The sequence below is a fragment of the Phaethon lepturus genome, unplaced genomic scaffold, assembly GCF_000687285.1.
Source record: "Phaethon lepturus isolate BGI_N335 unplaced genomic scaffold, ASM68728v1 scaffold15825, whole genome shotgun sequence".
Taxonomy (NCBI): Eukaryota; Metazoa; Chordata; class Aves; order Phaethontiformes; family Phaethontidae; genus Phaethon; species Phaethon lepturus.
The window spans coordinates 117,506-135,506 of NW_010542882.1; the positions used below are offsets into that span (position 1 = coordinate 117,506).

Here is an 18,001-nt window from a genome sequence, read left to right on the forward strand (position 1 = left end):
TGAAACTGTTTGACTGTTTTGAACTGAATGATACATGTGCATGTATCATTCCATGTATGAATGTATATTTGTATTGTTATATTAACATAGAAATAACTTTGTTCTGGTAATACTACTGAAGGAATCTTTCACTTGCAACTTACGTTGAAACAAATATTCTTTTTTTAAGACTATCCAAAGACAATCGGGTGGCTTTCTGGAGGCTGTCTAGCAGCTGGTGACTGTAATAGGCAACTATCTCTTTACATTTCTGTAATAAATAAAACATACATTATTTAGTATTGTATTCAGACAGGAACCTGAAGATACTTCAAAAGTTTTTCAGTCAAACATATTATTGTCTGAAGGAATTTATGCTGTAAGCTACATGAGAAACACAAGGGGAGAAGTTGGGGTAAAAAATAGCTTGTAAGTAAGTAAATAACTAAAAACTGCATGAAAAAGAGATTATAGCATCTGAGGAAACTCAATTTGTCTTATTCAGAGACAGAATACTGAGATCTGGCTGAAGTCTCATACTCTTTCAGAAAAGCTCCTCATATTAAAAAACCTCACCATGAATTATCCAAGAATATTGGTGCATATGTACCCTTTTCAAGTAAGAGATAAATACAGTAAAATCTGACTGTACTGGATTAAGAATAAAGTAAAAATACAGCAACATGTAATGATCACAAGCACAAAATAACAGAATGCAACCTTGTAACATTATTGCATTTCTGCTTGCAAGTTTGTGAGTCTTTGTTCTCTACTTCCATTTCCCTTCTCTGCTGAATATGAAGACATTGTATTCTTCAAGGAAAAAGTACCAAGGCAATCTTTCTTGGTAAATTTGGAAGAGTAGGATAGAACGGATGAATGTTTCTGCCTACCCAAGAAGGAAAGCCTGTGTTATGGCTTAGGCACAATATAGTCTGCAAACTTTTACCGCTCACATATCAAAAATCTGTTTAATAAAGGTGATAACTGGAATAACATGGAATATACTTTTGAAAGCTACAATCCACCTTAAACTCACTTTGTATGGAAGCTATTTCATCATTTACATGACGTTTGACATTCTCTATGTGATGTCTTTCTGTATGGCATATATCCAGCTACCAAAACTCAAGATACTGTTTATTAATTTGATTGGTCTGAAAAAAATTTCCCTTTTTATCACAGAATACCTTTTTAAACTCATCTTCTTTATCAATGCCCTTGCTATTATCACCATGAAGAGCTGCAGAAGTATTCTTTTCTCTCTCTTCATTATTTCCAAACACAATATGTTTTTCTTTTACTGTAAATTTAAAAAAAAATATTTTTTGTTAACTGAACATTGTGTTCCCCTTCGAAGCATGCTGTGGCCCTCTTTACAGGCAAAACAATACTGTTTTTTATTTTAGTAGTACCTGGATCAGCTAATTGGTTTTATTTCACACCATTTTTTTCACACCAGGAATCTGGTTAAGAGCTCAGCCTATAAGCCTCAGCCTAACAAACACCATGCACTACAAATATTTCATTAAAGACTGGTAGGCAGACACGGATATATCAGCTGGAAGTGTCGCCCCTCCGCTCCCCCCCAACTAATATAAACAATTTAACAAAACACAGAAAAGTATCTTTCCATCAGGTTTTTCTGGTTGCATCGTATTGAACTACCTGGAGTATTGACCCTGACTATGCCTCTATACCTGGAGGAACTGAGCCCAGAAGGAAAAAATCTGGTGTAAGTAAAGGAGCTCCATTACCAATTAAGCCTCAAAACCACATTTTTCTTTAAACCAGAATATTTTTCTCCAACTATAAGCTATTTCTCCTATAATGGTACAGGACCTCCTAAAATCTTTGTAACACACCCCAGAGCAGTGGGAATAAGCCATACTGATCAGCTGTGAGCCTCATGCGCTGGCAGTTGATAGTCAATTGACCATGCCAATTTAAACTGACCAGCCAGTAAAGCACTGGTATTTAAGATACAATTCCACTGTGGCAGAAAACTCCCGAAGATAGGAACAATATCAAATACCTGACATAACTTGAGAAGAGAGGAACACTGTTTTTCACTTGGGGGATGGGGGAGTTATAATGAGTGACTAAGAGAGTTTGAACCATAATATTCTTCCTTTAGAGCAAACACCTTGGTAATCTCAACAGAAGGATAGAGTTTAAGTCTAGAAACTCCATCAACACTGAATTACGTCTGTATTTCATAGGCAAGTGGTTTAGTTTAACAGTGGTAAATGAAGGCAGAAGTGTGACACATGAAACTGTAGTGAGAGAGAAAAGTCTGAAGAAAATTAGCTAAAACAATTCAATTTTGATACATACTAGCTAAGTCTACAGAACTAGGGACATAAATTTTTATTTAAATAATCACATTATCTACCTGGTAATACATGTTTTTCTGAGGTTTTCTTAGAATATTTAATTTCGTAATTCTTTTCAAATACAGATACTAGTTCTTGAACGGCATCTTCAATGTGCATGCTTTTGTGGTTCAATAACTCAGCACATTCTTCAGTATAAGTCTGTTAAATAAAAATATCAATGAATTATCTTAGTATCATTGATTATCTTATCACTCTTCCTCTTCATGGGGGACAAAAACATTTCCCTCAATATTGCAGTCTTCAGACTGAGACTATTTCAATGAAACACCAATATTTTTAAAAGCAAACTTAGAAACAAAACCTAAAATCTTTCTTCAAAATTACAAAAAACTTCACTTATTTTATCACTATATTTTTAAGGGTTTTTTTTTTTAATTTCCATTTTTTGAAATGCAATGGTATTGAAAGGGCTAGAAGAAAATTCTGAATATGGAGGGAGGTCACAGTCTGAATCTGAAATTACGCAAATACTCTTTGAACTGTCCTTAACAATTTTATTTACTTGCACTAATTTACCAATGAAATACATTTTTGGCCTCATTCAGAATCAAGAAGACTTTCAAATTCTCAAATATACTTGTTGGAAAGTATTTTTTGCCTTCTCCTTCAAAAAAACAGTTTGGAAAAAATAGGAAAAAAAAAACGCTGCATATGTCCAAGTATCTTCATATTAAAAAACCTCATCTAATTGTGAAGCAGTTAATTTAGTAACAATCATCTATGAAATACTACACCTTGAGTATCTCAATACCTAAGAACCAATTTATCTTCACGTAAAATATTTTAATCAAAATACTGTAATTAAAAAAATCAAAATGTTCTTTATTTCTACAGTGAGAATAATTCTTTGCTAGTTTTATATTAATTTACTAAGGCACTGTTTCTAACATGCTCAAGAATTCAAGTTCAAAGATGTAAAGTGGCACACACCTCATTGCAGGTCAACATATTCTCTACTTTGATAGGACCATCCACTGGTAAGACAATTAAAAGAGTATTTGATATTTCTTTTAATAGGAAATCAATCCGCATTTCACTTAAATCATTAACCTAAAAAGCAAAAAATTGTATTAATACCATACAATTATCTTTAAAGCATAATGTATTCTATTTTAGAGAGTCCTAACAGATATGTAATGTTTTGCAGAAAAATAAAAATTTTATCTCTCTATCCAGTGAAAATGCAAGAACCTTACATAGTAGAAAATCTTCTAAGAAAATTAATCATAATAGAAAAAAGCCCTGGGGTAAAAGCACCAACACAAAAGACCTGAAGATGAGAGAAGCAGAGAAAAAAGGAAGCACAGCAATGCCTCGTGAGTTATGGTAACTTAGTGGATACTTACAGTGGCTAAATACAGTCTGCTTTTACTGTGAATTATCCTCTTTATTATCTACCACGGGAATTTAGTGAGACAAGTACCGTACAAAAATTTAGCTGCTAACATGTTTCATTGCAGACAATCTGGAATACGGACAGATGTAAGTCTGGAAATTATATGGTTACTACTGCTACAGAAAACAAGAACTCGGTTGCTAAGAGTGTATGTATTTAAATCCTGCACAGTGTGATAACACAATTCTAAAAACATTAGTAGTGTGCACAATTTCATTTCAGGCAGTCCTTTAATGACTAAATCTTGTAATTCTTAAGTATCTGCTGGTTCCATGTTGGAAAACTGAGACATGGGAATCCTTGAGAAAGTTAAATATTTAGAGGAACTTGGTGTTTCCTCCTACTTCTTCACAGATTTCTGGTTATCAGCACCATATTTTTAAATTCACTGCATAAGTGAAATTAATTCACAGACAGTATAAGCCAAAACTACTTCTGCATCATAACAGCAATGACCTAATTTTTGAATGAGCTTCTCTTGACAGCTCTCTGAGCTGATCAGTCTTGGAGATTAGATGAATGAGGGACAATGGAAAGAATTATCTCCTATGTCCCAAGACCAAGAGTAGCTTCTTTAATCTCATTTTTCTTCTGTCCTGAAAAATTAGGAATTATGGGCTGCATGAACAGGAGACAGTTTCACAGCATGCCTGCTATGAATGCAGTTAACGCTAAAAAGTTCTCCACTGGACAGTGTTTACATGGAGGTATCTTGTGTGCAATTTCACTCACAGACAAGCACTCAAAGAGAAGCAGAGGTTGACTCTGAAAATCAGAGTGGTAGTCACAGAATCTGAGGACAACAAGTAGTAATATATTCTACTGCAAGAACAGAAGCAAATATCAAACATTTGAGGGTAATAATGGGAATCATTGAGTATATCATTCTTGAAAAAAAAGAACATACTTTAAAAATTAAACAAAATCTATGTGTATTTAAAGTGGTAAAAAGATAAGTACAGATTAATTCCCAACATGAAGAGCAGTGTACTGGACATAATTTCTCTAAACTGTCATTTCATTTATATAGTGATCAAATGTATACCTTTTTCAAAAACTGTTTAAATATATACAGAACTTGATCTGCTTCTTGAAAGAAACTCTCCAGTGTCACAGATGACCAAGTCAACACGGTAAGTCCTTGCCTCAACACAGCTTCCATCTAAGCATAAAAATATAATTTCATAGATGAAAAAACAAAAAAAAAGAACAATTTAAAACAAATATCATTATTATTAAATTACTAAGGTCACTGATGAAAGAAAGAGTTGTGTCTAAGTTCTGCAAGGAAGGTCACAATTTTTCATGGAAAGCATCAAAGAAATTTATGCACAATTGGGGAAGGGGAGGGTAGCGCATACTACAGCCCCATCCACAATTGTCAAGTGTACATGCTCAGCAAAGATCTTCCCATTCCTGTTCTCCTGGACAGTGTCTTTTAGTGGTTCCCACTACTTCCTAAAATTAAATTCGAGTCCACTATTAATCTTACAATTAGTCCTCTAACATGTATCTTGTCCACTCTCAACAACATAACTTTCAACTTCATTTATGAGATTTTTCATTCATCCTTTTTTGAATCACACTCATCCTCTCCTAATTTTGTTATAGCCTCGATGCCATTTTTAAAAATCCTCTCTTCCCTACTATTTCCATTACTGAATTTTTGGTTCTCCATGGTCTGTTTCTTATGGATTTGTCACCAAGATGTTCAGCATGTAGCTGAAACCACCTTATTTCCCTGTCATTGTATGATCTACACCAAGGTCTTTCCTTCACTGCCCACCCTGTACCATCAATGGAGATGGGACTCTGAGGAAAAGGAAGTCTTTACTACTACCAGGCTATGAAAATCAACCTTTCCAGACTCTCTCACAGAGTTCTCCTGAAATTTTTGCCTAGTAGTCCAAAACTTCACACTGATTTCCCAGTATACAACCACCACAATTTTAAATTTTGCCACCCTCATCATCCTTGATGTGACAGAAATTTGATTTTGCTTAATTGCTGAGAAACTTTGAACTGACTCCACTCATATTTAATTTTAAATAGCCATCTATCATAGCTGCTCTTTCATCTTGACATTTACCAAGTCACTGCCTGGACTTCACCCACTCTCTTCATTCTAATGGTTCTTTTTGCTATGTCTATATCACAGCTAAAACAATTAATTCATCTCAAATAGACACACAGCTATTTGAAAATACAGCAATTAATATCACATTAATATATACATTATTGGGGAATATATTTAACTCCATAATGCTGGGATGTTACTGTTACTGGTAACCAAGATAGCTAGTCTAGAAATAGTTTAAGGCTCTACTTGAGTTGCTGTCAAATTATGGCATCAATGTAGCCATAGATTAGATTTGCTCATTCCATTTTTGGATTTGTGTTTTTCTCTCTTCTTCCTATAGACCAAAGACTTCTCTCCCTTCTTCAGAAAACATTTTCATCTTCTGTTGTTTGTACAATACTCATCCTTCTCTTTTGCCAGTTGTTTCCCCTAAAATACAGAGGTGTATGATTCCCTCTATGATATAATGTTTACAGTAGTATCACTAAAGTGAAGACTACCATCATTTTATCTCTTTGTCTTTTATTATTTAACTCTTAAGAGCAAGGAGAAGTTTTTTGTTTCTCACTTTTCAGCACATGCCAACTATATAGTTACAAAAACTTATGCAAACTCTGCAACCTTCTGATTTACAACCAAAAAGAATAGTTACTTAGAACACTTGCAATTGTCTGGCAAAACAAAATGACTTAGAATACACTCTGCATCTGCAATAAAACTGGACCTTTAGTAGTAGTATATAACCTTTCCACATCACTGAAGAGACTGACTCAATTCACAAGACTAATAATTCTCCCCAAGCAAAGACAAGGATCATGACACTTAGTATTTCAGCTAAATGAAAAGCACAACTTCCCATGAAAACCTCTAAAATTGAAATAAGAGATAATTTACTTCCATGTCAAAGCTAGAGATTTGTGTAGATAAATAGACCCACAAAGTCCATATTCTTTATTTTACTGGGTTTACATCTCATAGGCATTAAGATTATTCTACTGTAATACTGTCTTGGGTTTGTGTGGCCAGATTTTGCCAGTTGGGGGTGCTACAGGGGTGGCTTCTCTGAGAAGGTGCTAGAAGTTTCTCCTATGTCCAATACAGTCAATGCCAGCTGGCTCCAAGGTGGACCCGCCACTCGCCAAGGCCAAGCCCATCAGCGACAGTGGTAGCGTCTCTGGGTTAACATATTTAAGAAGGGGAAAAAACCAAAAACCAAAAACCTTTGCATAGCAACTGCAGCCAGAGACAGGAATGTGAATATGTGAAACAATCCTGTAGACACAAAGGTCAGTGAAGAAGGAGGGGAAGAAGGTGCTCCAGGTGCTGGAGCAGAGATTCCCCTGCAGCCCATGATGGAAACCACAGTGAGGCAGGCTGTCCCCCTGCAGCCACGGAGGTGGAGCAGATCTCCACGTGCAGCCTGGGGAGGACCCCACACAAGAGCAGGTGGATGCCCGAAGGAGACTGTGACCCTGTGGGAAGCCCACACTGGAGCAGGCTCCTGGCAGGACCTGTGGACCAGTGGAGAGAGGAGCCCAGGCTGGAGCAGGTTTGCCAGCAGGAACTGTGACCCTGTGGGCGACCCATGCTGGAGCAGTCTGTTCCTGAAGGACTGCACCTTGTGCTGGAGCGGTTTGTGAAGAAGTAGGTCATGGGAAGGACTCACATTGGAGAAGTTCACGGAGAACTGTCTCCTGTGGGAGGGATCCCAGGCTGGAGCAGGGGAAGAGTGTGAGGAGTCCATGCTCTGAGGTGGAGGGACAGGAGAAATAATGTGATTAACTGACCACAACCCCCCTTCCCAGTCCCACTGCACTGCTTAGGGGAAAGAGGTAGAAAAATTGGGAGTGAAGTTGACCCCAAGAAGAAGGGAGGGGTGGGGGGAAGGTCTTTTAAGATTTGTTTTTATTTTCTCGTTATCCTACTCTGATTTGCTTGGCAATAATTTTTCCCCAAGTCAAGTTTGTTTTGCCCATGACAGTAATTGGTGAGTGATCTCCCCCTGTCCTTATCTCAACCCATGGAGCCTTTCATTACATTTTCTCTCCCCTGTCCAGCTGAGAAAGGGAGTGATAGAGCAGCTTTCATGGGCAGCTGGTGTCCAGCCAGAGTCAACCCACCACAAATACACATTATCTGAGCACTGCTCAGGGAAGCAAAGAGCAGATTTTTGGTCTTAAAAGCTTTAGTAAAATTCATTGGGTTCACAACATGCAGATCCATCTAAATAATTTTAAATTATAAACTACTAAATTAATCTAACTTCTTCTGAAGTATACTGAAGTGCATTTAGCAATACCAACCTTTTTCATTTTTGGTGCCATTAGATTTACAAAAATGATTGGTGTTTCTTGACACAAGTCTTCATAACACTGGAGAAGACCCTGTTAATTATTAGAAAGGATAGTATCAGGAAGAATATTTTAAGTGCTTTCTTTACTGAAACAAGCAACCTGTTATACAACCAAATCATCAGAAAAAAACATGGAAAGCAGTTCTACTAAAAGACTACATTTGGAAACAAGTGTAGAATTTTACACAGATATTACATATCTACGTACGTAATTTATGGAATGCAATGAATCCATATCATGCTACACAAGGAGGAATGAAAAGAGCCTTCATGCAACACATTCTTTATGCACAAAGGCAGACAAAGTATCATCTTTCTCTAGAGCTAAAGACAGCTTGAGCTTTAGTGACCGTAACTTGCAATGCCCTCTTGAAACTTAGTATCATATCATATCATATCTCATCAGATAATTAAACTCATGTATAAACTCAGTTTTAAAATATCCTCTTGTCTTGTGCTTTACACACACGCAACCTTATATGGTACACCTCATCCCCATGATACAAGCTTCTCGAAATACTACAACAAGTAGCAGAAATATGACTTCTCTGGCAGGTAACCTGCAAAATTCTTGATGTTTTTGTGACACACCATATCCTCCAATCCAGAAGAATTCCAATCTTTGCTTCTCAAAAACTCTGTAAAATTGTGTTTTACTGATTTTCAGAGTAAACATTTTTGGGATAGCTTTAATTATTTCATCACCAGACTATATTTAACATGCCACAGGGCATATGAGAAATATATATGCTTATATTTAAGCATATACTAGTGCACACAGCAGGTAGTAGAGGTTTTTCAAATGAGGTACTCTATGTCACCTGTGTATTCCACAAATTTACCTTAAACTACCTTATACTCAGCTTTAATCTGTATTTAACTGTAGAAACATTTCTATGGCTAATCAGATTTTCTTTTTTATTTTTTTAAACAACAATCATGATAATTTTTAAGTTTACCTCTAAACGCAACTTGTTTGACTTCAGGTTATTTTCTGTTTTTACTATCTTTTTTGCTTGCTCCGGTACTTCCAGACCCAACTTTATCATACATTTGGTCTCTCGGGCAATCTCTAGAATTTGGGGATCAAAATTAACCAGGAACTTCCCAGTTTTAGGATGATGCACAAATATTGTGGCTTGTAAGGCTGTAAAGACATTTTTATATCATTTTCTAAAGACAAACAATTGTTTCTGTTATATAAATTATTATGGAACACAGATTTCTATTATTACTATGTAGTGATTAAATATGTATGATTACTTGTGAAATAGCTTCACGTTGTTTTCAGTTAAAGAAATCATACAGCTGACATTCACCATATTAGCTTTCTACCATATATAAACTTTCTCTGCATAAGCTAAAGAAGCATCAGATTCAGTCTTATTTGTGGCATATTTTTTCTTAACTCAAGTTAGAAAATTATGAAATTAATTTTCTAAGGACCTGGAAACACAACACTTTTATGAGATGCTCAGCATCTTACAGGAATTTGTTAACCCAGAGGATGAATACTTACATAGTGATACTGCAAAAATCCAAAACAAAATAAAAGCCCAAATAGCAACACAAAAACCTCCCTTGACTGTGTGATGACAAGATTTTATTCTTGTAGATCTAATCCTAGTTTTGGAGCCCACAGAGTGCCTACAATTTACATGAGAAATTGACTAGAATGTTTTTTTTTTAACTTTGACTCTTATTTAATCTTAAAATGATAAAGCTTGATTATCAAACATTTTTTCTAGGCATAAAGTAATACTTGTCCTTAGAAGAACTGGTATAATATAACTATATAAATTACTGCAGTGGAAAGAAAACAGGAAGAATTATTAAGTCACACACAGAGTGAATTTTAATACAAGTATGAACAACTGTATGCCTTAACTTTGTTTCACTACTGCTTCCAGTCATCTGTCAAACAGCATACCAAATTGGCAATCCTCAGCATCAAAACCAAGTTTCAAGGTCAGTAAGGGACAGAGATTTGTATTATTTGTATTGTTTGTATTATTGAGCCTCCTTATTGGATTATGATTAATGTGCACATTTTAAGGGTAAATGAGACTTAAAAAATTAACTTATTTGATTTGTGTTAACTTAGCATTCAATACCAGTTTTAAAACGCCAGTTACATATTTAATTACTTACGATATTGTAATTGTGAAATTTCCTTCACCCACGCATTATGATAGACTGCCTCAAATTCCACCAATACATAGGCAATTCTGTTGTATAATCGAACAACTGTTTTACCTTCTGGACTTGCCAAAATATTTGACTTTTTCTATTAAAACACAGTACATTCAAATTAAAACCATATCAAAAAGAAAAACATACTGTTTGGGTTTTTCTCAATTTAACTGTGGACTATACATTATATAAGTTAATATTACAAATTATATTTACAGAGTTCTTAAAAATGTCTCAAGTATTTATTATTCAAATGTATAGGGCGATAAAGTCAGTAAGAACTTGCAAGTAATAAATACTGAATATTTAATATACGTAAGAGCAAATACTTTATTATACTGTGATAAACATCTGTAACTCACAGTGAAATGGATGCTCGGTTCTACTCAAAATTGAACAGTAACTAAAAATCAATTTTTTAAAAAAATCTCCTTTTTTTAATCAGTAGTGATATTTATGGCTGTTTTCTTTGGAGCAGATTTAGGTGATCATTATTGCCATCTGAGGGAAACAGGAAAGCAAAAACCTCTCTCACATAGAAGTTAACATGGCAGGAGATCCTGGATACTTTGTAGGAGAATCATTCAAACAATTCAATAAATATTACTGCTATAGCAGATCCTAGTATAGCAGGATTCTGACTATTCCAGTGAAGGAAGGAAATCCAATACCAAGAAATTCCTAAAGGCCATAAATGCTAAAGTTTATGTGGCTGGTACCAACCTTCCACTGCATGTTAAGTGGTACAGAAAGAGTAGAATGAGTTCAGTAACCGAATTCCCTGCTCCAAAAACTAGTTCAGAGATGATCTTACGTACAAGTCCTGGTATGCTCCATTACAAAAAGAAGAAAAAAATCACTGGCTGGAATGGTGAAGTATTGCTTTGGGCAATATGAAAACAGACATGTGAACAATTCAGTGCATATTTCCAGCTTGGGGTCCTAGTTTTTCTAGATTTTAGTACAGCTTTTTATACTGTCCCTCACAGCATCCTTCTGGACAAGTTGTCCAACTGTGGGATAAGCAGGTTTGTGGTGCACTGCGTGAAGAACTGACTGAAGGGCAGAGATCAAAGGGTTGTAGTGAATGTAGCACATTTGGCTGGTGACCAGTCACCAGCGGTGTTCCTCAAGGTTAAATTCTAGGGCCAGTTCTGTTCAAAACATTTATCAACAATCTGGATGCAGGAGTTGAATGCACCATTAGCAATTTTGCTGATGATACCAAACTGGGAGGTGCTGTTGACCCTGATGAAGAATGAGAGGCCTCACAGAGGGACCTAGATAGATTGGAGCATTGAGCTATGATTAATGGGATGAAATTAAACAAGTCAAAATGCCTGATTCTGTACCTAGGAAGGAGTAATGCTGGGCACAAGTACAGATTGGGAGAGGAGTGGCTGGAGAGCAGCCCTGCAGAAAGGTATCTGGGGATGCTGGTCAACAGCAGGCTCAAAATGAGGCAGCAATGTGCCCTGGCAGCTAAAAGGGCAAACCACATCCTGGGGTGCATCAAACACAGCATAACCAGCAGGTCAAAAGAAGTGATTATCCTACTGTATTCAGCATTGGTGCGGCCTCCCCTCAAGTACTGTGCCCCACAACTTAAGAAGGATGTTCAGGTCCTTGAATGCTTCCACAGGAGGGCAACAAAGCTGGTGAAAGGGCTGGAAGGGATTTCCTGTGAGGAGCCGTTAAGGACTTTGGGCTTGTCTGGTTTGGAGAAAAGGAGGCTGAGGGGCAATCTCATTGCTCTCTACAGCTTCCTAAGGAGGGGAAGTGGGGAGGGAGGTGCACATCTCTTCTCCCCAGTATCCAGTGATAGGACGCATGGGACTGGTTCAAAGCTGTATCAGGGGAGGTTTAGACTGGACATTAGGAAACATTTCTTTACTGAGAGTGTGGTCAAACACTGTAACAGGCTTCCTAGACAGGTGGTCAATGCCCCAAGCCTGTCAGTGTTTAAGAGGCATTTGGACAACATGCTTTAACTTTTGGTCAGCTCTGAATTGGGCAGGCAGTTGGACTAGATGATTGTTGTAGGTCCCTTCCAACTGAAATAGTTTATTTTATTCTAACACTATATCTTGGATCTACAACAGTGGTACTGCAGAGCATATTTTTTTACCTAGATACTCACATACAAATAAACAGGTAGCCTAGCATATGAGAAGTGACATTATCATGACCAGAAACATTATGGTCACTCTACAGAAGTAGGATAGTCACTGTTACACAAAACATCTAATTTTTCCTCACATCAACTTACATGGAAATAGTTGATTGGCTCATTTATCCTTCTGAATAGCTGTCTCACCCACAGTATCTTTCCCGCAACAGGTGGCATGTTTCGAGCAAGAGGGGGGTCATCTTTCTGAATTTGGTAAAGCTACGATAAGAACAGTATCATTAAACATGTGGATTAAAAAAATCTGTTGAAATGTTAAATTATTTTTCCTCTGGTACCACAATTTCCTCCTCCTCCCAAACAGATTAAATTTGTGTGGAGTCACACGACAGTTCACTGAGAGAAAAATGTATTGCTTCCCCCGCTTGCTATGCTTCCGAGATGCACACATTGATACCACTGTTGGTATGTCCCCTGTCTTCGTTATCTCATGTGGTTTTTTAGCTGTGCTTACTTATGACAGAGCCCTGACGACATCAAAAGGCATTGCAAACCTAGAGGCTGAGCAGTCAAGCTCAGTATTCAAGGCCAAGCCTGACAGGTGCAGCCGTGTAGCTTTGGAGCCATCTGCTGTGAAAGCAAGCTGTGTAAGGAAGCGTTGCGAGAACCCTTGTAGAGGCTTTTCCTCCTTTGCTTGGGAACTGCCCTCAGGAAAGGCTTAAACTATGCTGTTAGCTGAGAGGTTTCACCTGAATAGAAATGTCAACATCGCTCCTTTGACACATATGCCTGGCTAATAGCTAACATTTCAGGTGTTGGACTCTATTCTTGTGGGTCCCTTCCAACTCAGGATAATCTAGGATTCTATTAAATGCTCTTTTCTACTAAGTTCTCATCAACATGCATGTAGAGACTCCTGGGTACACAGACCATGCTTTTATCTGTGCCCAAGCTGAGAAAAAAAAAGGGGGGGGAGGGCGAGCTTCTCACTGAATGGCTGCATTATGGTCAAGAAAAATCTGGCCTAAAATTATCACATACCAAATTTGCATTGACAAATTACTCAAGCACTTTAGAACCAGTATTGCAATGGGAGCAACTTTTTATTAGAAATAACTTGCTTGGCAAAAGATAAAAAGCAATCCAATGATATCTAATAAATAGAACGACATATTCTTCAACAGAAGAAAGAGGAATATTTATATCCACACAACTTTAGGCATGCAAACTGATGCTGTGATAACACAAACAGCTGTACTGCTTAAGCAAACACTACTTTTCACTTACTAACATGTCTTCTTAGGCCTATACTGTCTCCTGCACAGTCCTAACCAAAGAAATTCAAGTGCTTCCTGGTGAATTTAAGAGAGGAACTGACCTGGATGAAACCCCCTCAGAAAACATATCTATTTTTTTGGCTGAGAAAAAGCAGCTACGGGTGGGGTCAGTGATTTCTTAAGCAGGCAGTGCTGCTGAAAATATGTTCATCAAATTAAGCCAGTAACGAGGGGTTCATGAAGTGTTATATAAAGTGAGTAGACAGGGAAAGGACATTGTCAAGAGTGGGTCAGTAGGCTACAGTTTTAAGTCACTGTTTGGCAGAATCATTTTCTAGTAAGTGCAGAGTTTACAGACACTTGGCTCCTCATGCAAACATCTCTAAAAAATATTTGCATCAGTCTGGTTTTCCAGATTCCCTTTATACTCATTGAAGAAAAATGGGAATAATTTCAAGGGAATTATTTAAATCTTCAAGTTAACACATAAAATAGGTCAGATGAATTGACTCTAGAATACTCTTTTCTTTCTTGAGTAGAAAAGGTGTATGGATGTCTAGTTCTGATGCAGCCGTTTATTTTGCAGACACACAAAGTTAAGTTAGATGAATTCCTATCCAAAAGTTTAAAGCCAAGTGACATGAACAGTCTCCAGAAATTAATTCTCATTTATGCTACAGTCATGGTACACTACACAAATCCTGGGAAAATCACTTCATAATGAACATAAATGCAATTTACCTACATTTTATGTTTATTTTATACTGTCACAGCATTAGATAATAGCCATGTATAAATGCAAATTAACTGTAGCAGCCTCATATAATTAAAAAAACAAAAGGTATATGCAAGTGATGTACACAGCCAGTAAAGAATTTTTTTTTTCTTCAGTTGATGGAGGAATAACAGAAAAGATTATAGTTTAAAAAGTAAAATTGTGGTAACACATTTGCCTGCAAGAGCATGTATATCATATCACATTCATGTCTGTTTTCTGTAACAGAAAAATAGAAGTATGATAAATTGAACATTGACAGTCAGCTAGTGAAACAGGCAGAATAAATAAAATTATTATTTTAATGAATATGTTAAAATTCATATTTTAACGTGATGTTTAAAATTTACTGCAAAGAAATTAAATACCTTTTTAGTAGCTTCAAGTTCTGCTACATAATGCTGAAGAATACAACCAACGATACGTCCTGTTTCTTCTTGAAGGCATGGCATTCTCAGATTTTGAAACCTGTATTAAAAATGAGAACCCAAAATGATATTGCTAAAACACAATTTATTTTTAAATTTTGGGGTACATGAATGTTACATAAAATGAAAGAAGCACAAATCTAGGAAATGCTTCTGGATCTGGGAATTTTTTTTTTTTTTTTGCTTTGACAAAGTTTAAGCAAGTTGAAAAGTTCTGCCCTGGTGGGTTTTGTTGTGGTGATTTTTTAGGTTTTTCTTTTAGTATTCTCTTGTATATACAAAATAAACTGTAATGAAATTAAGAAACAGGAGGATATATTGTTTCCCACAAGAAAGCTAAAACACTTCTTTTATGATGAATACATGGTTCAGAACACCAATAATGAAAAATTCTTCGTTAGGCCTTTTGTTCTAAAATTAGCTGTGTTATTTAAACTGTGCTGATCAGTAATTTGAAGTTACTTTGAAATATTTTAAAACATTATCACCAATACCTTTGAAGTAACTGAAGAGCATGCTGTGAAGACAAAATTCTCCCAAAACAGCTACGCATAAATGTCTGTATCTGCATCTAAAGAATATATCATTTAGTATAGTTTCTCTAGTAATATAATAGTATTTGATGCCTGATAATTTCTTAATATAGTAACATTCAAAATCATTACTACTTAAAGCACAAAATAGCAGCCTTCACCGGTCTATGCTTAATATAATCAATAAATAGCTAGTGTCAGTCAAGTAATCTCTTAAAATGCCAGACAATTTTAGCAAAGAATCAAATCATGTATTAAAAACAGCTGCAGCTTTGTTCTGCCCAAAATATAACCACGTTTCCAGGCTAATAAATCACCTCCATGTAGATCATTCTCTCAGGTCTCATAGTTTTTGTCATTTTGGCTGCAGAGGGATTGATTTTCAGTGAGGACTGTATGATATATTTTACAGCTTCCTTTGGAAGGACAAAAAGAATGGAAAAAAACTCCCTCCAGACAAACACAAACTCCATGCTCTTTGGAAGAAGAGCAATGTAGTGTATTCACAACAGAAAATCTCACTAACATTCATGCAGGTACTGAGTAAGTAGTGATGAGATTCTTTCCCAAGTTATAGGTAGCAATATCACTTACCTCCAAACCTTCGATTTTTGCCATGAAGTTCACAAAATCTACATCAAATTCTGTTTTTCGTGGATCAAGGATGTCATATTGTTTCTTTTGAACACTTTGGTAGATATTTTTGAATTTTACTGCCATAATATCTAGCCCTTCAATGGTAGACAGACTCAGTGCACAAAAAGTTTGTACTACCGTTATCATCTCTGTAATCTAAAACATAAACATCATATTCATGCTTATAATAAATTGTTACTTCCTCTGTAAACTAAAATGTGAGTAAATTAAAACAAACAATAACCATTTCTCTAACTACTGCATTCAGAAATGAGCTGCTTCTAGGTCAAGTATCTTCAAGAGAGAATGGTTAATTCAATTTTCAACATCAGTTCTCACCACAACTCAATACAAAGTAAAATCATCCTCACTTTTTTGATGGTAAAGGGTTTCTTTTTATATATGATTGTTAGATTCAATAGGGTTGAAACATGACATACACATACTGATGACACAAAGAGATTTCACAGAATACAAAAAGCCAGCCATTGAGATTAGTATGTATACTGCATGATAAGTAAAAACATCAGACACTCACAGAACTCCTACCCTGTGATGACTGCCCCATTATCCTCTTATCCCTTGTCTGACCTTATTCTGCACTAGGAAGCACCTATTATCTTTTCCACGCAAACTCTATGAATGATAGTTTAAAATCCCTTCATCGGGTTAGCAAGCTAAATGTTAAGACCACACCAAACAGCAGAATCATCTGAAGAACTGTGTTTGGCAGCAACAGGAGTTTTTAATGCCTTACGACACCACTCAAAAAAGAAAAGGTGTGTTATTTTTCACACAATTTTAAATGTCCTAAAGTAATTATCTAAGTCTAGATCAATTAGATTATTTCTCTCCACACTAACAGAGATAAATTGAGAAATTCAGAAGAACATAGTGAGGTAATTGCCTAAAGTATTGGGATGACTTACTCTGTGGAAGTGCCTAATTTCTCTCAACAAAGAGTTACAAACTCCTTCACAGGATGATTAAGAGTGTGTATGTTGACAAGTGTCCACCTTGTAAACTGTTCTTTGGAGAAGCCCTTCTCTGCCAATAACAGCACACAGTATACTCACTTTTTCTAATCTCCTACAAAAAGCTTCAGATTTTCCAAAAATGTACATTTCTGATACTTCAAATGTCTTTTCTCCTAGAGTTTCCAAAATCTCTTGCTTTGTTTCACGAAAGCATTTCTGATATTCTTTCAATAGAAACACACAGTCCTAAAAAGTGAAGCAATAAATACCATACTTATTATGCTACACTTATGGGTGAGAGACTGCAGAACTCAAACCTACTGTCATTCCAAAGTAGTTATCACTGAATCTAGTTTCAGTCAACAGGCAATAATGACTTATATACAGTGTCTTTCAGTCTTTCAGTATGTGTAGCAACATGCATTATGTGCATTATGTGCAACATTCGAACATAAAACAGTACAGTACAGTGAAAGACTTAACACTGGGAAACGAGTCACCAAAAAAGGAAGAGGAAAGTTTTAGTTCTTGTTAAATTGTTAGAGTGGTTTAGAGGCCAACAAAGAGCAGGTGATGACTCCTGCTCTAAAGGGGACATCTGAATATTAAGAAAAGCCATTAGCTTAATTAAGAAAAGTCAGACTGTCCTCTGGATAAAGACAGAAATTGGCATAACAGGGCAGCCTTTTGGAACTCCCGGGGGATTTAAAGGAAATTGGTTATACAAATTAATGTGTGTTGACAAGTCTGAGTTAAAGTGAGATTGAGAAATAATCTGTCTTTCTCAGTCAATTATTTACTTAGAATACTAAGAACTTACCAGATGTAAAAATAATGACTGGTGAGA

At 36.2% G+C, this 18,001-nt stretch overlaps 1 protein-coding gene across 1 annotated transcript in view; it reads right to left on the bottom strand.

Moving 5' to 3' along the window:
• DNAH8 (dynein, axonemal, heavy chain 8) overlaps nucleotides 1–17,400 on the bottom strand; it is a gene marked incomplete at its 5' end in the record, with an annotated part of 124,576 nt that extends 107,176 nt beyond the window's left edge. The window contains 13 exon segments of the mRNA XM_010288192.1: nucleotides 144–250; nucleotides 1,170–1,282; nucleotides 2,375–2,516; nucleotides 3,309–3,428; nucleotides 4,820–4,936; nucleotides 8,158–8,238; nucleotides 9,167–9,354; nucleotides 10,359–10,494; nucleotides 12,670–12,789; nucleotides 14,949–15,048; nucleotides 15,503–15,579; nucleotides 16,136–16,333; nucleotides 17,254–17,400. Coding sequence (XP_010286494.1) covers nucleotides 144–250; nucleotides 1,170–1,282; nucleotides 2,375–2,516; nucleotides 3,309–3,428; nucleotides 4,820–4,936; nucleotides 8,158–8,238; nucleotides 9,167–9,354; nucleotides 10,359–10,494; nucleotides 12,670–12,789; nucleotides 14,949–15,048; nucleotides 15,503–15,579; nucleotides 16,136–16,333; nucleotides 17,254–17,400 — 1,646 coding nt within the window.
• Between the last annotated feature and the right edge of the window lie 601 nt (nucleotides 17,401–18,001).